This window comes from Cordyceps fumosorosea (assembly GCF_001636725.1).
Source record: "Cordyceps fumosorosea ARSEF 2679 chromosome Unknown scaffold_17, whole genome shotgun sequence".
NCBI classification, from domain to species: Eukaryota; Fungi; Ascomycota; class Sordariomycetes; order Hypocreales; family Cordycipitaceae; genus Cordyceps; species Cordyceps fumosorosea.
In genome coordinates, this window is record NW_017387317.1 from 420215 (window position 1) to 442885 (window position 22671).

The window sequence follows — 22671 nt, forward strand, 5'->3', positions numbered from 1 at the left end:
ATGGTGGCCGCGGTTTTCATTCACCCTTGCCCTGTCCCCCCGTTTACTCTTGATGCCGCCGTCGTAGCCATATTCTTCATCTCCGCCAGCAGAGAGGCAACCTCATCCTCCGTGAGCTCATCCGTGACGGTGATGCTGGACCGCAGCCCGCCAAACGTCCTCGCCTTGTTCCACGAACGCTCCTCCGTCAGCGGGCCGATAATCAGCGTAGGGACGTCCTTGAACCGGAGCACAGCGCTTGGGATGCCTTCTACCGGGACGACATGGCGCCCCCCCGCGGCCGGTAGCGCGTCCGTGTCGGCGTCTGCCCAGTCGTGCGCCGCGGCGCGCCACTCGTAAAACTCAAACTGGCCGTGGACGGACTCGAGGTTGTCGGGGGCGGGCGCCTCGCCGCGAATGTACTCGAGCAGGGCGGGCGGGTTCCGCGCACCGCAGGCGGGGGCCAGGCCGCGCTCGGCGAGGGCGTCGCCGAGCAGCGCGTGCAGGTCCGGGTTGGTGACGACGCCGTCGACGAGCAGGCGGAAGCCGCGGCGCTCGCGCGGGCACAGCGCGAGCCAGGGGGCCCACGGCGGGGAGCGTCCACGGCTGCAGCAGGGCGAGTGCGGAGGCGCCACCGCGGTCGGCGGACACGTGCTCGCGGAAGACGCGGTGCGTGATGCGGCGCCCGTCGACCTCTGTGAGCACCTGGTCCTCCTCCGGCAGGTCGTCCGCCTCCGACGCCTCCTTATCGTCTGGTGACGGGGGAGGCAGGTCCGCGAGGCAGGCGTCAGCGAAGCGCCGCGCGGCGACGAGAAACTCGGGGACCTTGCGGGGCAGCACGGCGGCTAGGGGCTCCGCGGGGGCGCCGGTCTCGACGAGGGCGCCGGCGGTGAGGGCGGCGAAGGCGACGCCGTCGGCGTCGTCGACGCGCGCGGCGGCGACGCGGTCGACGAGGATCTGCAGGGCGGCGGCGAGGGAGGAGGGCGAGGCGGAGGACATGCCGGTGTGGACGGCGACGCGGCACCGGTGCACGGCGGCGCCGTCGTAGTCGATGCCGCTGACGGCGCGGGCGAGGTCCCGCGCGGCCTGCTCGAGGGACATGGCGGCCTGGGGGTGGTTTTGTCGGGGCTGCCTACGTCTGAGAAATGGGCCGCCGAGGTGGGCGGGAACTTGGGGCGTGTGTTTTTCGGTTGGATTGATGGGGTTGTTTGTTGTGGTTGACGGCTCGGCAGATGGGCCAGCTTTCTGCCAACGTGTGCTACGTGAAAACGTGTTGGTGACATCCAGCTGAGTAAAGCTGGGCACCTGAGTGGCCGCGGGGTACGGTGTATTTATGCCCAATGGGCTGAGAGTGTCTGACACCTTGGGTATTCATGTGATGAGTTTACAGAAAGCGCCACGGGCATCAATGCATAAGAAAAGATACACGCCGTGCTACAAGTTATCCATTCGCACAGAGATCCTGTATAAGTCGAGACGTCGTCTATTAGTCGCGTCCACTAACAAGCGAAGCTACAGGCAAAACAGGGGGTGTGGGCCAGTCGCCTATTTTAATCACTAGTACGTTGCTATCTGTCACCTTTTGTCTTGACTCGTCTCATCTCCCCTTAACTTGATCTTACTACGTTGCAGTACAGATCGCGATACATGCGAGCGACGATCTGGATCGGACTCGGATTGTCGCGAGATTTCTACGTGGCCTGTGTCAATGATGGCAGCCGGTACCACGCGCTACGAGCCACTCGACATTGATGAGGATGGCGTAAAATATCCTAAGCCGTCGCTACCACGGTCGGTGTTCCTAGCGCCGCGGACGAGGAGCGATTGGATCTTTGTGGCGGCCAATGCGAGCATGTTTCTCATCACAGCGCTCTTCTGGTTGTCCGGACCCAAGAGCGCCCTGTCAGAGCTGGAGTGCGCCAACGTAGCGTCTTCATACTGTGAGTCTGTTCGATACTATCTCCGACTGGCCTCCTTGGCTAATCTGTGCTGCTGGATGAGTAGCGCCGGCGCTTCCCTCGTTGCACTTCTGGGAGGGGAACTTCGATAATGATTTCAAGCACGAGAGCATCTATCGCGGGCCGCCGACAAGGGAACTAGAGAAGGCGTGGGACGACCTATGGCATCGTAGGTCCAGTTCAACTTCTAGTCGGGTCGCAAATGACACTAATCGAGGAAACACCACAGACCAAGGTGTTGGCGTATCGCAGCAGGGATTGGTCGCTATGAACAAGACTCATGGCAACTATCTGCACACCAATAGGAGTACCGCGGCAAACCCAGAATATTACGCGTTGGTAGAGATGTTTCACCAACTGCATTGCCTCGTGAGCTCAACCTCGCCAACTTTTTCAATCATCACGTAAGTTGTTAACAGCCGCCTAGAACATCATACGCCAAGCGACGTGGCCGATGGCCCTATACGACAAGAGTTGGGGGGAGGAGCTCCAGCCGATGAACGTGTCGAATAGCCAGGGCCGCGCGCACGTCGACCACTGCGTCGAGACGTTGCGGCTATCGCTCATGTGCTTCGGCGACGTGACACCGATGCTGCTGCTGACCGAGGACGGGACGCTCAACACCAGCACGGCCGACTTTAACGTGCACCACAAGTGCCGTAGCTACGATCAGATCCGGGACTTTGTGGATGCGTCGGGGGTTGATCCTATCGGCTAGGATGTGTATAGAATAATTTTGTCATGTACTTGTAGGAGATGAGATACCAGTGGCATGCCGGTTGGAAAGTTGGGGTTTTGCGTCTCTGGTTCGACTGGGGAGACAGTATCTTGCCTGGAGAGGGGGGCAGGATTTAGCGGCTGCAACCTTCACCGTGTGCGGAGTACGGATACGTGTTTGCTAATTGACAGCGTTTGGCGCATGTTGGATATATTGAGGAGGAGCGGGATCGACAAGGAGGAACGTAGGGACATGGGCCAACAACATAGACATGCCCGGAGAAATATCCGTTATGGCTGGCCCGGTTCCAGAAACCACCAGTCATTCGTCCATTTCTTACTCGAAGGCGAACCGGGAGCAGCGCAGGGGCGGCCTCGGCTGAGGTCGTCGAGTGTCTCAAGTGGATCTGGCACAAGTCTGGTCAGGGGAGCGACGGTTCTGAAACTCTGTGGAGTGGTCTGGTATCGGAGCTTGGTGATTCTCGGCGGTTAACCAGACGGACGGGTGGGTTGCAAGGGATTGCTGTTCGTTCTGTTGGGACGACCCTGGGAGCACAGAGCATGTTGGACAAGTTGGCTGCTGGTGTAATTCGCGCTGCTTTTGATGTCACCTATTTCCTGCATGAACAATCCGGTTCCCTTGCTGTACGGATAAAATCCTTATCGTTAAACAATTAGCAACTTGCTACCCATGCTTGCCATGAAGGATGAACGGCAAGGGGGTTGTCGTATCCATGGCGTCTGGACTGGCTGGCACTCGTTTGAAACAGCAGCGTCAGAGCCCGGGCCGTGGCAAGGCGGCGGCGGCGGCGGGACAGACGGATGAAGATGAAAAGTGCAGGCTTTTTGGCGCTGGATCTACAGAGTTTGAGAGTCCAAGCGGAGCCGGGTCAGGCTTGTCTTTCTTTGCTTTTTTCACTGTTCGCCTTTTATCCCCGGTTGGTGGTCATGGTCATGGCGACGCGCGTTTCTGTTTGGTCCAAGACACCTTTGGGGGCGGTGCGGAAACGGGTAATCTATGGTTACCTGTCCATCCTGTTCGTACCGCCACGGCCCCCCTATCACGAACTTGCTGACTGTTAACTGTTTTGAAAACGGGGCCGTTTACAGTTGTTCAAGGGTTGGGCACCATGTGTCTGCAGAACGTGGATGGATGAGTAACGACGGCGGAGTGGCCTTTCTGCTTTGTCGTGTTCCCAGCGCGCTCATTCCAGTCCCGATGTTCGTTTCGCGGCGCGACGCCAAGTTCTAAAAAGCCGGGGCCTTTATTAAAGCAAAGGCCAGCCTCGTCAAAAGTTGTCTGGACTGCACAGCCGCCGCAGTCAGGACCCTGGTTTGTCCGCAGCCTTGGTACCGTGACAGGCTGCCGACCCTTCTCTGCCTACTAACATGAATCTCCAACTCTCCTCCTACCTGAAGGCTGAGAGGCGGACCCGAGGACAAGCAGTGGAGGGACCTGCACAGACGCTAACTAATTAGCGGACCGGATGCTTTTGGCAGCTTTGTCGGCTTGCGAGTTCTTGTACAGATTAGACTGAGGCTGAGTGGTTTGAAGCGATGGCAGTGGAGGCTAAAAAGTAAAGGCCAGATGCACCAAAAGTCAAATAGCCTCGGAGGTAATAAATCCTGGGCCAGACGAACGTCCAACCTCCATGTGGCGCGTAGCCACTGTACATAAAGATGTGCCTGAGCCTGCAGGGTTTTAGTGGTCCCAAGCGGCTCCTAGTGGCTGTTTAGCGACTTTTAGTGGCTGCGCCTTCTGTGTGACCCTCCCCAGTCCCCCAAACATCCCCAGAACAGCGCTGCTTCGGCCGTGAAGCAGGCACTCCAGTCGCAAATCATCTCCACCCGAAGCCCCCAAAGCCTCCTCTCAGAGTCCATCAGACCATTCTGTCGCTGCCACATCATCCGTCAGCCACTAAAAGCTGCCCTCGTCCGCTCTGAACTCTGTCTCCTGCTCGAGCCCCCCTCACCCTCAACGCACCAAAGTACGAACTCTACGCCACGCCGCCATCCATCTCGCCTTGTTTTCTGCGCATATTTCTTGTCCGGTCTTTTCTCCTTCCTCGGTTTTACATCGCGACCTCAAAACTCGCGTCACGTACACCTCGAATCCCGCACGAGCTCTTGTTCGCTTGCCAGCCCTTCGTTTTACGCCTCCCTCATCGAATGGTGACGCGCGCTCTCTTGCGGCTCCCGGAAACACTACTTGAATCAGCAATTTATGAAAGACGGCAGAAATAATCTCTGGCTCTCGGACGCTCCTTCTCGTCGATTTCGATATTTCTAGAATTTGCCATCATTTCTCTTGCATGCGCTGCGCTTCCACATAGACAAGATCCGGCGGCACTGTGGTACTCTCCCTTCAGTTGAGCGTACAATTGGCATCACTTCTTTCGCCCGTCAGCCAGCATCATCGTCTCTCTTATTGGCAAATCTTGCCCTATCGGTCGTCGTGTTCGGAATATCGGGACATAACGAAGCCCTTTCCCGTGGTTTGCGACACTGCTGTCTCGGTTTCTGCTGCCTGGCTGGGACTTTGGTTGAATAACTTCCACCATGATTGAGGACAAGTGCGTTACTGCGTCCTTCTTGCGACCCGGGTCTTCGACTAACGTGTACCTTTCTAGATACATCGGCCTCTCTTTGGCCATTTCATCTGCCCTGGCGATTGGTATGCTTGTCTCGATCCACGAATCGTAACCGCGGCTAACCCTCTCTATCCAGGCACGAGCTTTGTCATCACCAAAAAGGTGCGTCCGAGCGACACCACCATTCGATTCTCTCCCACGCTCGTTTCAGCGACTAATACATGGATTAGGGCTTGATGCAAGCCGAGGAAAGACACGGTTTTGAAGGCGATGGCTACGTCTACCTGCGCAATCCCCTCTGGTGGGCTGGTATCGCAACTCGTCAGTCCCAGCCTCCTTCTTGAAGCCTTTCAAATTAAACAACTAACCCTTCCAACAGTTGGAATCGGAGAAATCTGCAATTTCGCTGCCTACGCCTTTGCGCCAGCTATTCTTGTCACCCCTCTCGGCGCTCTCTCCGTTCTCATCGGCGCAGTCCTCGGCTCATATTTCCTCAAAGAAGAACTCGGTATACTGGGCAAGCTGGGAAGTGCCATTTGCCTGATTGGCGCTGTAGTCATTGTCCTTCATGCGCCGCCTGATGAAGAGATTGAGACTATCGATCAGATTCTCCACTACGCTGTGCAACCTGGTATGCTATCCGCTGCATGCACCCGAAACCTCGAACCGCTCTAACACCTTCTGTCAGGCTTCCTTCTCTACGCCGTCGCCGTCGTCGCATTCGCCGTCTTCATGATCTACCGAGTTGCGCCCTTCTATGGCAAGAAGAATGCGCTCATCTATCTCTCCATCTGCTCGACCGTCGGCTCCATCTCCGTCATGTCCGCCAAGGCTTTTGGCATTGCCCTCAAGCTGACTTTCGCGGGCAATAACCAATTTAGCCACCCTTCGACCTATGTCTTTATGATTTTGACTGCACTTTGCATTGTCACCCAGATGAACTACTTTAACAAGGCCCTTGCTTGTTTCCCTAGCAATATGTGAGTACTCTTTCCATTCGGCCGGTTTTGCATGTCATCTAACGCATCGCTTCAGCGTCAATCCTCTTTACTATGTCACTTTTACGACGGCCACTCTTTGCGCCTCCTTCATCCTTTTCAGTGGATTCAACACTACCGACCCCGTCAACACTGTCTCGCTGCTCTGCGGTTTCCTCGTCATCTTTACCGGGGTATACCTTCTCAATCTCTCCAGAGGCGACCCCAGCGGCCAGAAGCTCGCCGGTACGCACAACGGCTACGACGCCACTCCCACCGACATGGTTTCCAGCTTCCAGACTCGTCGCAGTATGCAAGCTCGTCGCAGTGGAGATCCTTCGCGCCACAGCATTGGCAGCGCGCATGGCGATCGGGAGGGCCTAATTCGTGCATACGACGAGGAAGAGGCTGCCGGTTTCGGTTTGACCGATCTAGCCGAGGAGAGCGACGATGAGGGTAGCCATCGGCCCAACGGACGCGCCAACGGACGCGTCAACGGACGAGCCAGTAGAAGCAAAGAGGAAGACACCATCGAGCTTCAAAGCCGAAAGTCCTCTGGGCGGTAGAACCAGGGCCAGACCGAGCATTCCACGATTAAGATGACACGAATTTCTTTTTAGTAGCGGACTCAGTTTGGTTCTGCCTTTGATGCCTAAGTCCACAGGTATCTACCCCCGGCGTTTGCGATTGGCTCGTCTCATTGTTCTGCCGATGAGAAAGAGATAAATTCTCACAGCATTATTATGATGGCGCGGATACGACCTGATCTAAACCTTTTCTGCGCTTGATTATGGTTGGGATTGTGCACGTCAACAGTACGAGAAATGGGAGTGATAGGGCAAGGAAACTGGTTTCAAGGCGTTTTTGATATATGTCGTTTTCTTTCACAATGCGTCACTGCGAGGGTCGGGTGGGAGGCTTTTTGCTTTCGCAATGAAGGCTTTTCAAAAGCCCCCATCTGCATGTACGATATTTTTACATTTTTCTGTTTCACCTACATGCATGAAGGACGGAGAGTAGAGTGCTGGCGCGGCAAGAGAGCGTCGAGCACGGAAAAGCAGCCTCGATGGCATTTTTGTTGATATGTACGGGAATGAAGCCTGCAGGACCATCTGGCGACTTTTGCAGTGTAGATAGACGGGTAATCACAGGCAATATTATGGACATTTGCATGTTAGATCGGCACATCGACTGGCAGAAGTAAGCGGTAGCTGGATGAATCTCCCACTACGAGAATACATTGCATCCAGTCTTTGCTTTGGCGAGGCTCCGAGCAGGCGCCCAGAGCTTGAACGATTACGTATCACGAAGCCAGGCCAGCAGTGTAGATTCATGGGGTCTCATTTCCTCTCTATGGTTTCTTCTACCAATACATAACAGATGAAACCGGGCAAGATGCAAATGCTTCTTTTAAAAAGGTTGACGCCCGTGCGACTCGCCATCTTTTTTTTGTCATCCACTGACTGCAGCCCAAACATCTTTGACATGTTTAGCCTTGCACCACTCCCTCTCTCAAGAAACGTGAAAATAAGAAAACCCGTGAGAACAGTCATTAACGAAAGCAGGGCGAAGCCATCACCGCTCGACCTGTGATAATTTATTGAGCAGCAGTCTCGGCCTCGGCCTCCTCGGCGACGCGGGCATCCTGGCTGCTGGTGGCGGCGGCGGCAGCGGCAGCGGCCTTGGCGCCGTAGTCCTGGCTCATGGGCTGGAGGACGGGCTGCTCCTCCTTGGGGTCGATGATGGTGACGGCGTCGGGGAGGGTCTTCTGGGGGCCGGCCTTGCCCTCGGGGTCGGAGCCGCGCATGATCTTGACCTTGATGCCCAGGACACCCTGGCGGAGGAGGACGTGGCGGGTGGCGGTGTCGATGAAGTCGTTCTTGGGCTGGCCGGAGTGGATCATGAAGCCGTCGGTGAACTTCATGGACTTGGCGCGGGCGGCGCGCAGCTTGCCGGAGACGACGACCTCGCAGCCCTTGGCGTCGGACTCCATGATGAAGCGGAGGACACCGTAGCAGGCACGGCGGACGGCCAGGCCGTTGAGCAGCTTGTAGCGCAACGACTCGCACTGGGCGACGGCGGACAGGCCGCGGTTCTGCACCTTGGCTGCGTACAGCGAGACGGAGTTCTCGGGGAACTTGAAGCGCTTCTGGATGAGCGAGGTGAGCTCGCGGATGCGGCGGCCCTGCTCGCCGAGAACCTCCTGCGTCTGGGTGGCGCGGATGATGATGTCGGTGACGGTGGGAGTCACGCGGACCTCGACGCCAGAGTAACCCTCCTCAGCGAGCTCGCGCTGGAAGAACTCGTTGAGCTCGGCGTAGAAGACACCGTCAGCGACGAACTTTCTCCTCTTGGAGCTGTGCAAGAAATACAAGGTTAGCATAGGTTACTAATTTAAGTCGCGCCTCGGTCGTGGCCAGAAAGTTTTCCATCGTCGCCTCTCGGAATTGCGTCGTTCGGTTGCGGTGCGTGTACTTCGGGTTGCGTCCATTCTTGCAGGTCGTCGTAGAATCATGCAACACTTTCACACATCTGAAGAGTCCATTTTGCTTCCTTCATTGAACCAGGAGGGCCGGTACTCCCGCGCAGTATATCCATCCCAACGGCGCAACGGCAGCGATTTCCAATTCGATGAGAGACAACGACGGTCGAGAGTCTGGCGCAGGACACACAAATCAAGGCATGGAGATAATACTCACATCTGAGCACCAGGGTGAGCCATGTTGGATTGATTGGAGAGTTGATTCGGTATTATCGACTCAAGAGAAATGGGCGGCGGATAGGACGAAGAGGACGAGAGGGTGGGATCGCGAATTCAGAGCAGGCCTCTCTTTGGTGGTCTCCGCCGCGGTGGTGCTTTCGCCTGTTCGTCCCGCACTATCACAACGAATTATTTTTTTGGTGTGGGTTGAGCCCTAATCTCTGGCGCGCCCACCTCTTTGGCTGCCGCCAGCATGCATTTTGGTGGGGGCACCCAGGGAGTGGTGAAGGATTATTATTTCGCCGATAACCCGTGCTCCAAACAGGGATAGTGGGGCTTGAGGCTTGACAGGTTGCAGATTTGCGCCTTGCCTGATTAACGTGCCGTCTGTCTGTCCCAATAATAAATGACGGTTATGAGATGAGCTAGCTGCAAATACAGCTGGCGATTTCGTACAAGGATGCAAATTGCCGTAGATAAGCAGACTTAACTTTAATCTTGCAAGATGTAAGGTTCAAGTGCATGACTAGTAAAGGTATTCATTCACCTACTACCTAGATAGGTACTTCCCTCATCACCTGCTGCTGGCACCATGGCTCGCAGTTGCTGCGCCTGACGTACCCTTTGCCCCGCCTTGGCTCATGAAGCTCCCCAGCCTGCGCTTGTCATTCTCCAAGCCAGCATCGTCAAGCCCCATGCAGCTCGCCATATAACTAGCCCGTCCCTTCGTCACTGCACCGCGGACGCTCAACACCACGTCTGCGGCGGCTGGAGCTGTTTCAACAAACATACAGGTACTCTACCTGCGTCTCGTTCGTGGCACCCACAGAGCGCTTGCGACAGGTGTTCCAGCAACATCTCCAGCTATACCCCTCTCGGTACGCTCGGCACCAGCTTCACTGCAGCATACCTCACAGCCAGCCTATTCTCAAGATCAGTACGCCGTCTTCCAGGCATCGGCGGCTCCTTTCTCTTTATGCGACTGTCTCTCTGAGAGCGGCAGCGACTTCCTAGCAGCGCGTGTCCGGCGGATAGGGCTGCAGCGCCAGGCATCTTGACCAGCATGGAAGCCAAGAAGGTCAGCTTACCTTGCGAAGGGCTATACTACCGACCTCTAACCGTTACAGGTCATCGAGAACGTCCAGGGCATCAACGGTGGACAGGCAGCGAATGGTACTCTTCGCCTAACAGATTATCACTTCGTGTTTTGCGCGCCCGTCGGCCCTCCAGCCGATACGTCCGCAGCGCCGCCGAAGACACGGGAGCGATGGCTCACGTATCCGACCTTTAGCCACTGCACCTTTCGACCGACTCCCCCGGGTTCTATACAAGCCGCCTCTATCCGAATCCGCTGCCGAGACTTTACGTTTGTCACCTTCAACTTTGCCAACAACGAGGTGGCCAAGGAGGTCTTTGAGTTCATCAAAGCCCGTACTTGCAGGCTCGGCACCGTGGAAAGGCTCTTTGCCTTCTCACACAAGCCTCTCAAGAACGAGCGCGAGGTCAACGGCTGGCATATTTACGACCCTAAGGCTGAGTTTAGACGGCAGGGCATCAGCGAGAAGCTGCCCGACAAGGGTTGGAGAATCACCCACATCAACAAGGACTACACTTTCTGCGACACGTACCCGGCAGTCCTAGTCGTTCCCTCCAAGATATCGGATAATGTCCTGAAATATGCCAAAGACTTTCGTTCCAGATGCCGTATACCCACTCTATCTTATATCCACCCCATCAACAACTGCACTATCACGCGGAGCTCCCAGCCTTTGTCTGGTATTACACGAAAGACAAACGTGCAGGATGAAAAGCTAGTTGCCGCTTCCTTCTCAGTCTCTGTGTCAGCCAGTTCAGAAAGCACCACACCCATGTCTAGTCAGCTTGATGTTTCAAGTGCAGGCTCTAGCAACGCTGCAGAGCTGAGTGACTCGGGCAACTTTGAGCCTGAAATAATTGCGCCACCTGTGGCCATGTACGATGAAAAGACTGGGAAAAGGCTTGTCTATGGTGCTCAGCAGAGCAACCTCATTGTCGATGCTCGACCGACCATCAATGCCGTCTTAAACCAGGTCCAGGGTATGGGTTCCGAGAACATGGACAAGTACAAGTTTGCGACCAAGATATTCCTCAACATTGCAAACATCCATGTTATGCGCAGCTCCCTCAACAAGGTAGTTGAGGCGCTCAAGGATGCCGATATTTCTCCTTTGCCTCCAAGCAGGGAACTCCTACACCAAAGTAGTTGGCTCAAGCACATAGGTGACGTCCTCAAGGGCTCCGACGTCATCGCCGAACAGGTTGGTATCAGACACTCGCACGTCTTGATTCATTGCTCCGATGGCTGGGATCGTACAAGTCAGTTGAGCGCACTTTCTCAAATCATGCTCGATCCATACTACAGAACGATCGAAGGCTTTGTGGTACTGGTCGAAAAGGATTGGTTGTCCTTTGGTCACATGTTTAGGTTGCGCTCAGGGCATCTCAACCACGATGACTGGTTCCTGGTGCAACGTGACGCCTTTGCCGGCACCAGGGTGAACCCAGGCGAGAACGATGGCCGCAACGACGCCTTCCAAAACGTCATTAGTGGTGCAAAACGTTTCTTCAATCAAAGCAAGGAAGAGGATGAGCCAGATGTAGCGAGTGAGGCGGCATCTGGAAAAGTGGTTGACGAGGAGGCCACCACTCCCAAAATGGTCAGCCCAGTTTTTCACCAGTTCCTGGACTGCACCTATCAGCTCATTCGCCAGCACAAGAACCGATTCGAGTACAATGAGAGATTCTTACGACGTTTGCTCTACCACCTATATTCTTGCCAGTACGGCACCTTTCTTTACAACTCAGAGAAGCAGCGAGTCGACGCCAAGGTAATGGAGCGAACGTCATCCGTTTGGGACTATTTCTTGTGCCGAAAACAAGAGTTTACGAATCCCGACTACGATCCTACTGTCGACGACCGCCTCGAGGGCAAGGAACGCATTATTCGTCTTCGGCCGCAAGACATTCGCTGGTGGTACCAAGCTTTTGGCCGGACCGACGATGAGATGAATGCTACTCTTGACGCCACTGCGCTCAGCGAGAACGAGAGACGTGTAGCCGTCTCACGGCTCCATAATTCAGAAATTGCGTCGCCGAGCCCAAAGTCACCGAGTCTCGGAACGAGCAAATCAGTCTTGACAGGAGTGGACATCTCTCAGGACCTTACGCCGGCGAATCAGTCTCTCAGACGTAGCGTATCGGCCGAAGATGTTGTCACGAACCCGAGCCTCGGCGCAGGCGCCTTTGCAGCACTACGGGATGGCATCGCCAACATCAACATTGGCAAAGGTGTCTTTGCAAACACGTCAACAGAAGCAGCCGGCCAGGCTGGTGCCAATCCCAAGCCAGACCAAGAAATGCAGGAGATGACGTAGGAGGTCATGTTTCCAACTGACCACCACCCGCCCTATGCGATTATAAATACAGAGAATACTCAACACTACGTCCACTCGCCATTCCGCACGCCCTCTATACAATCTCTCTCCACTTCGGCTTCGAGTGCCGACTATGCCATAAGCAACAGCATTTGGGAGCTTGTACAATTGCGCGAAGTGACCCAACCGCCGCTAGCACATGTCACGCCATACCCCCAGCGGTCCAAGTCGATCACAGGCCTCCTGCGGCCGTCGGCCATGGAGATGGGGCCGTCAAGGGCTGCACAGGCGGCACAGGCGGCACAGCCTGATGCCGCCGATGCTGCCGTCGACGGGGCGGAGGGCGCCGCGGAACAAGATGGGGTAGAAGAGCCATGCCAACGGCCACGCTCGGCGCTGGGGTTCGCGCAGTATACGGGGCAGAACATGTGGTGACGAGGACGCAAACACGTTTAGACATTACAGTTAGACTATGAAACAGCGATGCGATGGGTTATGGATTTTATCTTTAAAAGAAGAGGTGTCTTTGGGCTGGGAAAGATGCATGGGTGGACGGGAGTAGACTTGGCACGGCGTACAGGCAACATAGTAATTCATCCAGCATGACCTTTTTTACATGCTAATGCTTGATTTGGGGTGAATATGCCGTTCGATGTCGACACAGTTATGTTTTTAACCTTTTTTTGTTTGCTTTGGCTTTGGCTATTCTAAATGCGCTGGACATCTTTTCCTCTTCCTAGTTCCAAATGCTTGAAATGGGCGTTTTACCAATTGTTCCTTTATTTTCTTTTAAGTCGTGAGAAATTCTTTCATCTTCGTGACTATAGGAAAGCCTCTAGGTTTATCTCCAGAGTACTAACAGCATATCTGAGTAGTAAAGCGGTGTTAGTGCATGATCATTCAGCGAAAGAGAACGGAGCGTACCTCAGGTCAAACTTTTCCAAGACGGTCGGGTGTAGGATGCCAAACTCGCCGATGCGAACCTCCTTGCCGGCGAGGCGCAGGTGGACAGCGGCGGCGTGACCGGGGAAGAAGGTCTCCTCGTTGAGCTCCTCAATCCAGTAACCGTCAGGCTTTCCGGGGGTGTCCGTGCCCTCGGTCAGGAAGGCGGTGCGGAGCATGAGGAGGACGCGGTCGAGGAGGCCGTGGACAGCCTCGAAGCCCGAGGTCTTGCCGCACCAGGCGGCGGCGAAGTGGCGCTCGTTCCGGGCCTTGCGCTCCTCGCGCTCATCCTTGAAGACGACGTCGGCGACCTCGAAGATGCGCATGGGCACGCTGTGGCCCTTGTTCTCCTTGATGGTCTTGAGGAGGCCGGGCAGCAGCGACGAGCGAGCGACCTGGTACTCAAGCGTCTTGGGGTTGGCAAGGCGCACGACGGTGTTGCCGTCATCTTTGCGGTTCAGCCAAGCAAAGTTCTCGTCGTGGCTGCACAGGATTAGGGGCATGACCTCGGACCAGCCGGCCATGGCGGCCTCCATGCGCACGAGATCGCCGAGCTTGTTGATGGGTAGGGGGCCGCCGACAGTGGCACTGCGGTTAGGCTTAGTGCGGGGTAGGTTGTTGTAGCCGTAGCAGACGGCGAGATCCTCCATGATGTCGCACTGGTGTAGGATATCGGCGCGCGTAGGGGGAATGGCAACTTCCAGAAGGTTGGCGTTGGTGCCGGAGGGCTTGGATACATACGCCATCTTTGTGAGGAGATCGCAGAGCTCCTGAGGGGTCTTGTCAAGGCCGGTGCAGCTGTTAAGGTAGTCGACTTCGGCGGTAGTTTCGCGCGGTCGGAGGGACGGCGCAACACGGGTAAGGTTGTTGTGGTCGGAGACAATCTTGACGGGCTCCACGGTAAAGGGCTCGGCGCAGTACATGGAGAACATGGTGACGAGCATGTTGGTGACGATTCCAAGCTTAGTCAAATCGGTGGCCGTGATCTCGATGAAGACGTTTGTGGTGTCGAGGGTGATCTTGGAGTGCTCGCCGTTGATAATCGGCGGCAGGGAGCAGACAACGCGGTTGGCGTCGTAAATGACGGGGTATACGGGCGCATCGCGGATAATGTGCAGGAAGCGTCCCAGGTGTTTATCGTTTTCGTAATAGGCCATGAGCTCCTCGGCGTTCATCTCCTTGGTCTGGTTGAGGGGCTTGAACTTGATGTCCTTAGGCGGCAGAGCCTCGTATGTGAAGGGACCCTTGACAGTGTCGAGGTCGTGGGTACCCATGGAAACAAGGGTTCGGTTGCGAGCCAGGTTCTGGTGCAGCTTGTCCTGCAGTCCGATGAAGGAGTCGTAGCGGTCCTGGGTGAACTTGATGTTGCGGAGGACGGCGCCGGCGACGTAGGGGCGGACCTTGAGGGTTTCGGGGTGCACGGTGATGACCTGCTGGTCGGCGTCCTTGGGTTCGACGATGCGGAAGTTGGGAGGCTGGGTTCGGCCGAGGAAGATGTTCAGGTTTAGGGCGATGCCTTCGAAGCAGAGCATGTCGTATCGGTTGGCGGGGATCTCAATCTTCAGCTGCGGCGGCTCCTGCTTGCCGTCGACTACAGGCCGCTCATCGTCCTCGGTGTCCTCGTCAAGTTCGATGCCATAGTCGAAGCAGAGATCCTCGAACTCTTCGCGGGTGTACCTGGAAAGCGGAAAACACGGTCGTGTTAGCTCGGTATGGTGGGGTGGTAAAGCCGGCGAGGGGCAGATGGGAAGCAGGCATACTTGCGACCGAGAGCCTCGAAGAGCTTGTACTTGTCTACGGAGATGGTCGGCATGGTGAGAGCGAGTCCTCAATGCCTCTCCGAAGTGGTAGATGGTCGTTGCTGGGGTTGTGCAAGCAGCGAGCGCAGGCAGTAAAAAAGTCGGGATAGTTAACTGTAGCCCGGTGAGGACAAGCGATTGAGTCACAGGAAATTTGCGTGGCAAGTTGGAGGGGTGTGGTTGAATCTGGCGGGTAGATCCACAGGAACCTTGACTTGGCGAGGATCAAGGTGCTCAATGCAAGTACCTCGCTAACGGGCCGTCTGGCAGCGAGGGGATGGCGGGGTGGAAGACGGAATATAGATGCTCCAGCCGCAGGTATGTACTGTAACATACAAGGTTGGTTACAGGCACAGACTTTCAGGTGCCTGTTTGAAGCTTGGGCACTGACTGGCTGCCCCACCAGCAATTACAGCGCCTTAGGGGTGTTATTACTGAAAAGATGAGGCCCATGGCCATTTTATTAGCAGCTAAAAGCCACCTCCAGCCACTGTGACAGCCACTGCATTGGCCTTGACACCCCTCAACCAGCAGCAGCTCAACCAGCAACAAGCAACAGCAACAGCAACTCGCCCTTGTTGCTCCGCTCGTGCTCTCTCGCGGGCAGCAAAGCTAACTAGTTCAACCAAGGCCTGGCAAACAACATTGCACTTGATCTGGTATCTGTCTCAACTTGTGGCTTGCTCCGTCATCAAGCTCCTGCATTCTTTTTCTGTTCATCTCGTAAGGCCATCTCTCGTCGCGTGCCCCTCCCTTTTTCGCCTCTGCCCGTTGCCGCCGCCGCTCTGCGCTGCACCACCAATTGCATCACCTACGCACGCGCGATCCACCGCCCGCCTTCTCCTCCACCGCACATCAGCAGCCGCAAGTCCAACCGTCAACACCCTCACGACGACCCAGCATCCTCCCTCCAGCTTGAGCGACGCGCCGCCTCCATCATATTTCGCCATGGCTGACGCGTCGAACCCAAACGATGAGCTTTACCCCATCGCCGTCCTCATCGACGAGCTCAAGGTACGGCTGCCACCCGCTCCTAATTTTAACCTGCCCCCGTCCTCGCGACCCCTCTGTTGACCCCAGGCCCAGCATGACGACGTTCTCCTCCGCCTCAATGCCATCCACCGTCTCTCCACCATCGCCCTAGCTCTTGGTCCCGAGCGCACTCGCGACGAGTTGATTCCTTTTCTTGACGGTTAGATCGCCCGCGCCCGCGCCCGCGCCCGCGCCATCTTCGCAGCTCCCTTCTAACCCCGGCTCAAACTCTAACATTTGCATCTCAGAATCGGTCGAGGATGAGGACGAAGTGCTGGTCGCTCTAAGTGAGGAGCTCGGTACCTTCACCGAGTACGTCGGTGGTCCCCAGTGGGCTCACGTCATTCTCTCCCCCTTGGAGAACCTCGCCGCCATCGAAGAACCCGTCGTCCGCGACAAGGTACGACCGCCGAAGACCGGCATCAGCAACGCGCCGTTTCACTAGCATACTGATCCAATAACAGGCCGTCGAGTCTCTCAACAAGATCTGCGAAGGTCTCAACCCCCAGCAAGTCGAAGAATACTTTATTCCCCTCACCATCCGTCTCGCCAAGGCCGACTGGTTCACATCCAAGGTCTCGGGCTGCGGTCTCTTCACAGCCCCTTACAAAAAGGTTTCGCCTCCGGTTCAGGAGCAGCTTCGCAACCAATTTGGCCTGCTAGTACACGATGAAACTCCTATGGTCCGTCGCCAAGCCGCGACCAACATGGCAAAGTTTGTCAGGGAGATGCCCGCCTCCATCGTCGTCGATGATATGATACCCCTCTTCCAGCATCTCGTCCAGGACGATCAGGACAGTGTCAGACTGTTGACGGTCGAAATTCTCATCGCTATTGCCGAAGTTGTTCCCGCTAACAAACAGTCAAGCCATGGCGTCCTGCTCACATCGCTGCGCAATCTGATAGAGGACAAGAGCTGGCGCGTGAGATATATGATCGCGGACAGGTTTGAAAAGGTCAAGTTCCTGTGGGATGGGATGCTAGAAACCCCAGACAGCATACTAACACGCACAATAGATTGCCAAGGCAGTCGACGAAGAAGTCGTTTCGCGCGATTTGGTTCCAGCTTTCGTCAAGCTATTGAAGGATAACGAGGCCGAGGTCCGCACTGCGATCGCTGGGCAGATTCCTGGATTCTGTGGTCTTGTTGACCACGACGTCCTCCTCAAAGATATTATGCCAAGCGTTGAGGACCTCGTTTCCGACAGCTCACAGCACGTGCGCGCTGCTCTTGGTACTCAAATCAGCGGCCTGGCCCCCATCCTGGGCAAACAAGAGTGAGTCATTTGATCCGGTATACAGTTCCTTGCTGATGGTTGATAGAACTATCGATCACTTGTTGCCCATGTTTCTTCTCATGCTCAAGGATGAGTTTCCTGAGGTCAGACTCCACATCATCTCCAAGTTGGAGCAGGTCAATCAAGGTACGTATCGACCTACATGGCTAGGCCAGGCAGGACTAATCGCCCTTAGTTATTGGCATCGACCTGCTTTCACAGTCTCTGCTCCCTGCTATTGTGCAGCTTGCCGAGGATAAGCAATGGAGAGTCCGCCTGGCTATCATCGAATACATTCCTCTTCTCGCCGACCAATTGGGCGTCAACTTCTTCAACGAGAAGCTCAGCAGTCTCTGCATGGACTGGCTCGGTGACACGGTCTTCTCTATCCGCGAAGCCGCAACACATAACCTGAAGAAACTCACTGAAGTATTCGGCGTCGAGTGGGCCAACGAGGCCATCATTCCCAAGGTTGTGGAGATGGGCCAGCACAGCAACTACCTGTACAGAATGACGACATGCTTTGCCATTTCGGTAAGTAATTTCGTTCCAGTTCCAGCTCAATACTAACATGGTATAGACTCTTGCTAGCGTTGTGAGCATCGATGTTATTGACAAGTCTATCCTGCCTATTCTCGATAACATGGTGGCGGATGACATTCCCAACATCCGCTTCAACGTGGCCAAGACATACTCTGTTATTATTGGAGTGCTGCGCCGCCTACCGGAAAAGGGCACCATCTATTCTCTGGAGAAGGAGGGTGGTGACGCGGAGCCATCCCCTCGGGGGCAGGCACTAATTCAGGAGCGAGTGCTGCCTAACCTGGCCAAGCTGCAAAAGGACGACGACGTGGATGTGCGGTACTTTGCGACGACGGCGGCCAACGAGGCGACAGCTTCGGGTGGCGAGCCTATGAATACATCACCTTAGAGAGTTAATGAGCAAAAAAAAACCATGTTGATTTTTCAAACCAAAATTTGAGTACCGAGAGCAATGATAGCCAAGCTACTAGGTGCTAGTTAAACTGACGAGGTGTATAGAATAGATGATCTTATAGTTTTTCAACTCGATGCTATTGAAGTGTATGCTATGTGTTGTATTCGTGTATATACATGACCAGCTTGCTATCTGGAGGATGACGCTTGGGACGAGACTTTACGGAAGCAGAGAGTGCTTATAGTTTGGCCTGAGACGCCGCCAAAGCTGAACGACCGGTACTTGACCCGGCCGGCCTCCTCGAACACGGCACCGTCCACACCCTCGCCGCCCACGAACCACCCGCGCAGCTCGTCCTCCGTCCAGTTGCAGCTGGTGATCAGGAAGAGCCCGCCGACCGGCAGCAGCGGCAGGACGCGCGCCCTGTAGCCCTCGCATGCGCGGCGGTCGCGGTCGTCGGTGGCGTCGCTGAGGGATATCGCGTCGAACGTGCCCTTGTCAAGCACGACGTCGAACGTGTTCGGCGCGGGGAGGAGGGAGGACAGGGGCGGGCCGTGGAGGAGGTCGCACTCGACGAAGCGGATGGCGAAGGAGGAGGGTGGTTCTTGGGTGGAGGCGGCGGCGGCGATCTGGGAGGCGAGGCGGATGGAGTGCGCGCTGTAGTCGACGCCGGCGAGGGGACCGAGCCAGCCGCGCGCGCGCAGGGCGAAGAGGATGGAGCCGTTGCCGCACCCGAGGTCGACAATGGAGGCAGATTCCTTACACAGGCTGGTAGCTGTGACTGTCTGCGGCGAGGAGGAAGATTCGGGGTCGGAGGAGGAGGAGGCTTCGGAGCCAGAGTCGGGGATGTTGCCGGCGAGACGGTCGAGAAAGGCGAGCATCTTGCTCTCGGCGTCGGAGTCGTCGAACCAGACGGTGCCGATGTCGTCGGGGTTTGCGGCGTGGTTGGCTATTTCGGTCGTGTAGAGCTTGTCCCAGCTATCGAAATGAAGTAAAAAAAAAAAAAGGTCAGCCGAGCGCAAGTTCTTAGGAGGTTCAGGAGGCACAAGAAGGATGTCGCGATGCGCAGTGGGCGTACGTACTACTCGCGGGTGCCGAGCTCAGAAGGGTCGAGGTGCTTGGGCTTCTCCGCCATCATATATAGAGGTGATTGGGAAAAAAAATACAAATAGATTTATGAAACTAGAAGCAAATAAACGTCAAATCATGGGCAGTATGCTGCTGATTCTTCTGTGGTGTCTACAAATGTCGTCGATTTTGCCGGTCCCTGTTAGTGGGGGATGGCACTTTTTTCCGTGTTAGAGGGGTTCTGAGTACCGTTCCGGCAGGCGGTGAGACCTCTCGACCGGGTCCCCCGCCATTTGTTGTCCTTTAAACTTGACATTTACACATTAATCCGTGGTCACTTTATTTGATTTCAATTGAATAAGTTTCTGTTTATTTGAATGACGTTCCACACCGGCTTCGGCCTCCATGTCTAGGAGAGACGCTTCAGGTAAAAGTAGTAGGTGCCAAACGAGTTCATCTTCTTCGAGTCCATGGCGCCGGCTACCAGGTCCTCGTTCACGTAGCGAAAGTAGTCGATGATGGGAAAATCGTCGTAGAGCATGGCCACAGTGTTGTCCTCGCCAAACTTCATCTCGCGGAGCTGCAAATCCCAATCAACACGTCAGCCTCTCTCCCTCTCATGACCGTCACGGATTCACTTACACGGGAGTGGCCCCAGTCCGCGTTCCAGCGGCGCTTGCCGTCGGCGTCGTAGACGACGATGGGGTCGACGTCCTCGGCGCTGCGGAACGTCTTGCCGGCCCAGTTGAGCTCGACCATCTTCTGGCGCGTCGGGTGGCCGGTCGGCAGGTCGGCGCCCTGCCACTCGCCGGCGCCCCGCGTCATGAAGGACGCGGTGACGGGGGGCAACGCGGCGAAGGCGGCGGTGGCGGCCTCCGGCGTGACGGCGTCTTGCTTGGTGAGCGCGATCCAGGCGTCGGCGGCGCTGAAGGGACGATAGTGTTAGCTTTCATGGCTGGGGTTTGGGAGGACGGCGTGACGTACGGAGACATCTTGCAGGTCGGTGGGGAGGAGACGAAGTTTATTGGGCCTTGTGTACAGAATAGCTGGTGGTGAAAGATTGTCTCGGGTTTCCAACAGGCAGCAACAGCGGTTTATATACTTGCCCATCCAACTCTGATTATCACCCTACCTCAGGGAACGTTGCGTTGCATCATCGTCAACCGTGGCTTATGGCAGCGGCTCTACACTAGCAAAAGAAATTAGGCTCTTTGTCATTCTCTAGCGGTGGTAGAAGGGCTCTCCTCCGGGCTTTTACCCGTGGTAATGGGGAAAGTCATGGGAATCTCGTCTAGGCGAGCTTTGTTGTCACTAGCGACGTTGTACTCGGCCCTCACCGACACACCGTTCATTCGCGGAATTTCTGGCATCTTTGGTGCTGACCAAGACTCCACCCGAGACTTTGGTATCTGTATTGGCGAAAAGTTGCACATTTTCCTTGTGCCGGCATCGATCTAGAGCTATTTGTGGAATGGAAAGGTTCGCAACTCGGGCAGGTTGGTAGTCGGAGGAACTTGCCGGTGTCTTATAGTCCCGCGGAACGCCAAGATTCGGATACACGATGCCGAGAGGTGGCGGGTTGTATTGCTCGACAATCTTCGAGTTGATTCTTTCCATCTTGAAGGAGGGCCTGCAAGCGTGATCATAGCCCCGGCACTGTGAGAGTTAGGGGCTGCAGGTAGGTGGTTGGAGTTGGGGAATGAATGTAGCTCGTGGTGGTCAAAGTAGTAATACACGAGGAGCAATTAGCATTACACGAAGAGGAGCCATTCAAGTGGATAATCGTCTCTGTCATCATATATATACAGCCAGCCGTTTCAACACGGTCGACAATCTAATATTCTAGAGCAATATCAGGAGGGGCGCTCTAGGCCCATCCGTGTCATGAAAGCCATGCCATTTTTGCACAGACGAGAGTCCGTGTACAGAAAACCAAAAGGAAAATAAACCGGTAAAGTAGTATATCCCAACACCAAGCCCCGTGAGCAACAGGAACAACAAAAAGAAGTATGTAAAAGCCCAAGTTCTCAATCAACCCAGATAAAATCAAGTTTCGCCAGTTATGATTTTAAAATGCACAAGGTAACAGTGAAAATAAAGTAAAACACAAGCGTCGGAAAGACCTCTCCTTTTTTAGTAGAAGCTTTCGACCATGGTATCCTTCATGCTGGTGTTGATGTTGGCAGGCCCGTTGCCGTCGCCGAGGCGGAAGACGCTCTCGATGACCGAAAGCTCGGTAGCTGTGGTGTCAAGGCCGGTGACGGCGAGCCAGTCATTGACGACCATGCCCGCGCCGACGACGTTGCTGCCGCGGTTGACCGAGCCGGCCACGAGCGGCACCTGCAGCAGGCTGGACAGCTCGTCCTGGTCCTGAATGCTCGTCTTGGGGTGCACCAGGCCGCCGCGGTTGGACAGGCTCATGTAGGAGCCGACGAGCACGTTGTCGGCGACGGTCTGGCGGAAGACCTCGACGCCGAGGACGTCGGCGATGACCTCCTCGGTCTCGCGCTCAATGTCCGGGTGGACGAGCGCGATGTGGTCGTTGGCGGCGACGACGTTGCCGAGCGCCGAGAGGCGCTCCTCGACGCGGCGCACGCGCACGCCATCGGGCAGCGAGTTGCGCAGGTGCTGCAGCTCCTGGTCGGACGTGGTCGAGGGCACGAGCAGGCCCTTGCGGTTGCCGGCGGTGAGGCGCCCGATGATGCGCGTGCCAGCAATGGTGGTGCGCACGATGGGGATGATGTCTTGGAGCTCGGCCTCGAAGACGCTGTAGAAGTTTTCGCTGGCGCCCTGGGCGACGAGGGCGTACGAGTTAGTGAGCGTGGCGAAGACGCCGACCCTGGGGAAGCAAGGCAGTTAGCTGGCAGGTTCTGGAAGAGGAAAGCTAGACGGTGTGCTCAAGCAGTGCCCGTTCGACGCGCGTGGTTCCAGAGGCCACAAAATGCCCCAAGAGACATGATGTCTCGGCGCTCACGCAGAGAGGGATTTGCAAGTTTGCTGCTGCAAGTCGGGCGCGAGGCGGGGTCTTGTGATGGCGGGGAACCAGAAGCGGCCTGACAGAGGAGCAAGGGCAGGCAGGGCAGAACAGAATTGAAGGGGACGTACTCGTTAGAGTTCTCAAACTGAGCGCGGACAGCCATGATTTGGTATTTGTGTGATAACGCTGTGTATAAAAGAAAGTTTCTGAGTTGTTGAGTTCGAAGCTTGGGTGTTGGAGAGAGAAGAGCACCCCGCAGACGGTAGATTTTTTTTTCTGCCAAAAGGTGCTGTGTGGTGATGG

General features: G+C 55.8%; 10 protein-coding genes across 10 annotated transcripts; 4 read left to right on the forward strand and 6 right to left on the reverse strand.

The window, feature by feature from the left end:
- Positions 1-20: 20 nt before the first annotated feature.
- On the reverse strand, positions 21-1080 carry ISF_06574 (hypothetical protein; the record flags this gene model as incomplete). Its single annotated transcript, XM_018850178.1, has 2 exons — positions 21-585; positions 629-1080. 2 exons carry the CDS (start codon positions 1078-1080, stop codon positions 21-23), a joined length of 1017 nt encoding a protein of 338 aa, XP_018702666.1.
- Positions 1081-1690: 610 nt separating this feature from the next.
- On the forward strand, positions 1691-2655 carry ISF_06575 (hypothetical protein; the record flags this gene model as incomplete). The annotated part of the gene is made up of 4 exons (XM_018850179.1): positions 1691-1919; positions 1984-2106; positions 2167-2276; positions 2365-2655. The coding sequence occupies 4 exons, from the start codon at positions 1691-1693 to the stop codon at positions 2653-2655; spliced, it is 753 nt and encodes a 250-aa protein (XP_018702667.1).
- A 2558-nt stretch (positions 2656-5213) lies between these two features.
- ISF_06576 (DUF803 domain membrane protein) lies at positions 5214-6788 on the forward strand (the record flags this gene model as incomplete). The annotated part of the gene is made up of 7 exons (XM_018850180.1): positions 5214-5227; positions 5285-5328; positions 5382-5407; positions 5476-5566; positions 5625-5876; positions 5934-6225; positions 6281-6788. 7 exons carry the CDS (start codon positions 5214-5216, stop codon positions 6786-6788), a joined length of 1227 nt encoding a protein of 408 aa, XP_018702668.1.
- Positions 6789-7819: 1031 nt separating this feature from the next.
- ISF_06577 (cytoplasmic ribosomal protein subunit S3) lies at positions 7820-8944 on the reverse strand (the record flags this gene model as incomplete). The annotated part of the gene is made up of 2 exons (XM_018850181.1): positions 7820-8579; positions 8922-8944. The coding sequence occupies 2 exons, from the start codon at positions 8942-8944 to the stop codon at positions 7820-7822; spliced, it is 783 nt and encodes a 260-aa protein (XP_018702669.1).
- Positions 8945-9986: 1042 nt separating this feature from the next.
- On the forward strand, positions 9987-12336 carry ISF_06578 (protein phosphatase; the record flags this gene model as incomplete). Its single annotated transcript, XM_018850182.1, has 2 exons — positions 9987-10001; positions 10051-12336. 2 exons carry the CDS (start codon positions 9987-9989, stop codon positions 12334-12336), a joined length of 2301 nt encoding a protein of 766 aa, XP_018702670.1.
- Positions 12337-13157: 821 nt separating this feature from the next.
- ISF_06579 (phenylalanyl-tRNA synthetase beta chain) lies at positions 13158-15091 on the reverse strand (the record flags this gene model as incomplete). Its single annotated transcript, XM_018850183.1, has 3 exons — positions 13158-13203; positions 13261-14955; positions 15039-15091. 3 exons carry the CDS (start codon positions 15089-15091, stop codon positions 13158-13160), a joined length of 1794 nt encoding a protein of 597 aa, XP_018702671.1.
- Positions 15092-16025: 934 nt separating this feature from the next.
- ISF_06580 (protein phosphatase PP2A regulatory subunit A) lies at positions 16026-18317 on the forward strand (the record flags this gene model as incomplete). The annotated part of the gene is made up of 8 exons (XM_018850184.1): positions 16026-16091; positions 16158-16269; positions 16358-16509; positions 16574-17032; positions 17127-17386; positions 17433-17533; positions 17583-17920; positions 17967-18317. The coding sequence occupies 8 exons, from the start codon at positions 16026-16028 to the stop codon at positions 18315-18317; spliced, it is 1839 nt and encodes a 612-aa protein (XP_018702672.1).
- A 194-nt stretch (positions 18318-18511) lies between these two features.
- Positions 18512-19458, reverse strand: ISF_06581 (hypothetical protein; the record flags this gene model as incomplete). Its single annotated transcript, XM_018850185.1, has 2 exons — positions 18512-19301; positions 19406-19458. 2 exons carry the CDS (start codon positions 19456-19458, stop codon positions 18512-18514), a joined length of 843 nt encoding a protein of 280 aa, XP_018702673.1.
- A 342-nt stretch (positions 19459-19800) lies between these two features.
- Positions 19801-20383, reverse strand: ISF_06582 (hypothetical protein; the record flags this gene model as incomplete). The annotated part of the gene is made up of 3 exons (XM_018850186.1): positions 19801-19971; positions 20034-20316; positions 20376-20383. The coding sequence occupies 3 exons, from the start codon at positions 20381-20383 to the stop codon at positions 19801-19803; spliced, it is 462 nt and encodes a 153-aa protein (XP_018702674.1).
- Positions 20384-21524: 1141 nt separating this feature from the next.
- ISF_06583 (Translation initiation factor IF6) lies at positions 21525-22531 on the reverse strand (the record flags this gene model as incomplete). The annotated part of the gene is made up of 2 exons (XM_018850187.1): positions 21525-22230; positions 22497-22531. The coding sequence occupies 2 exons, from the start codon at positions 22529-22531 to the stop codon at positions 21525-21527; spliced, it is 741 nt and encodes a 246-aa protein (XP_018702675.1).
- Between the last annotated feature and the right edge of the window lie 140 nt (positions 22532-22671).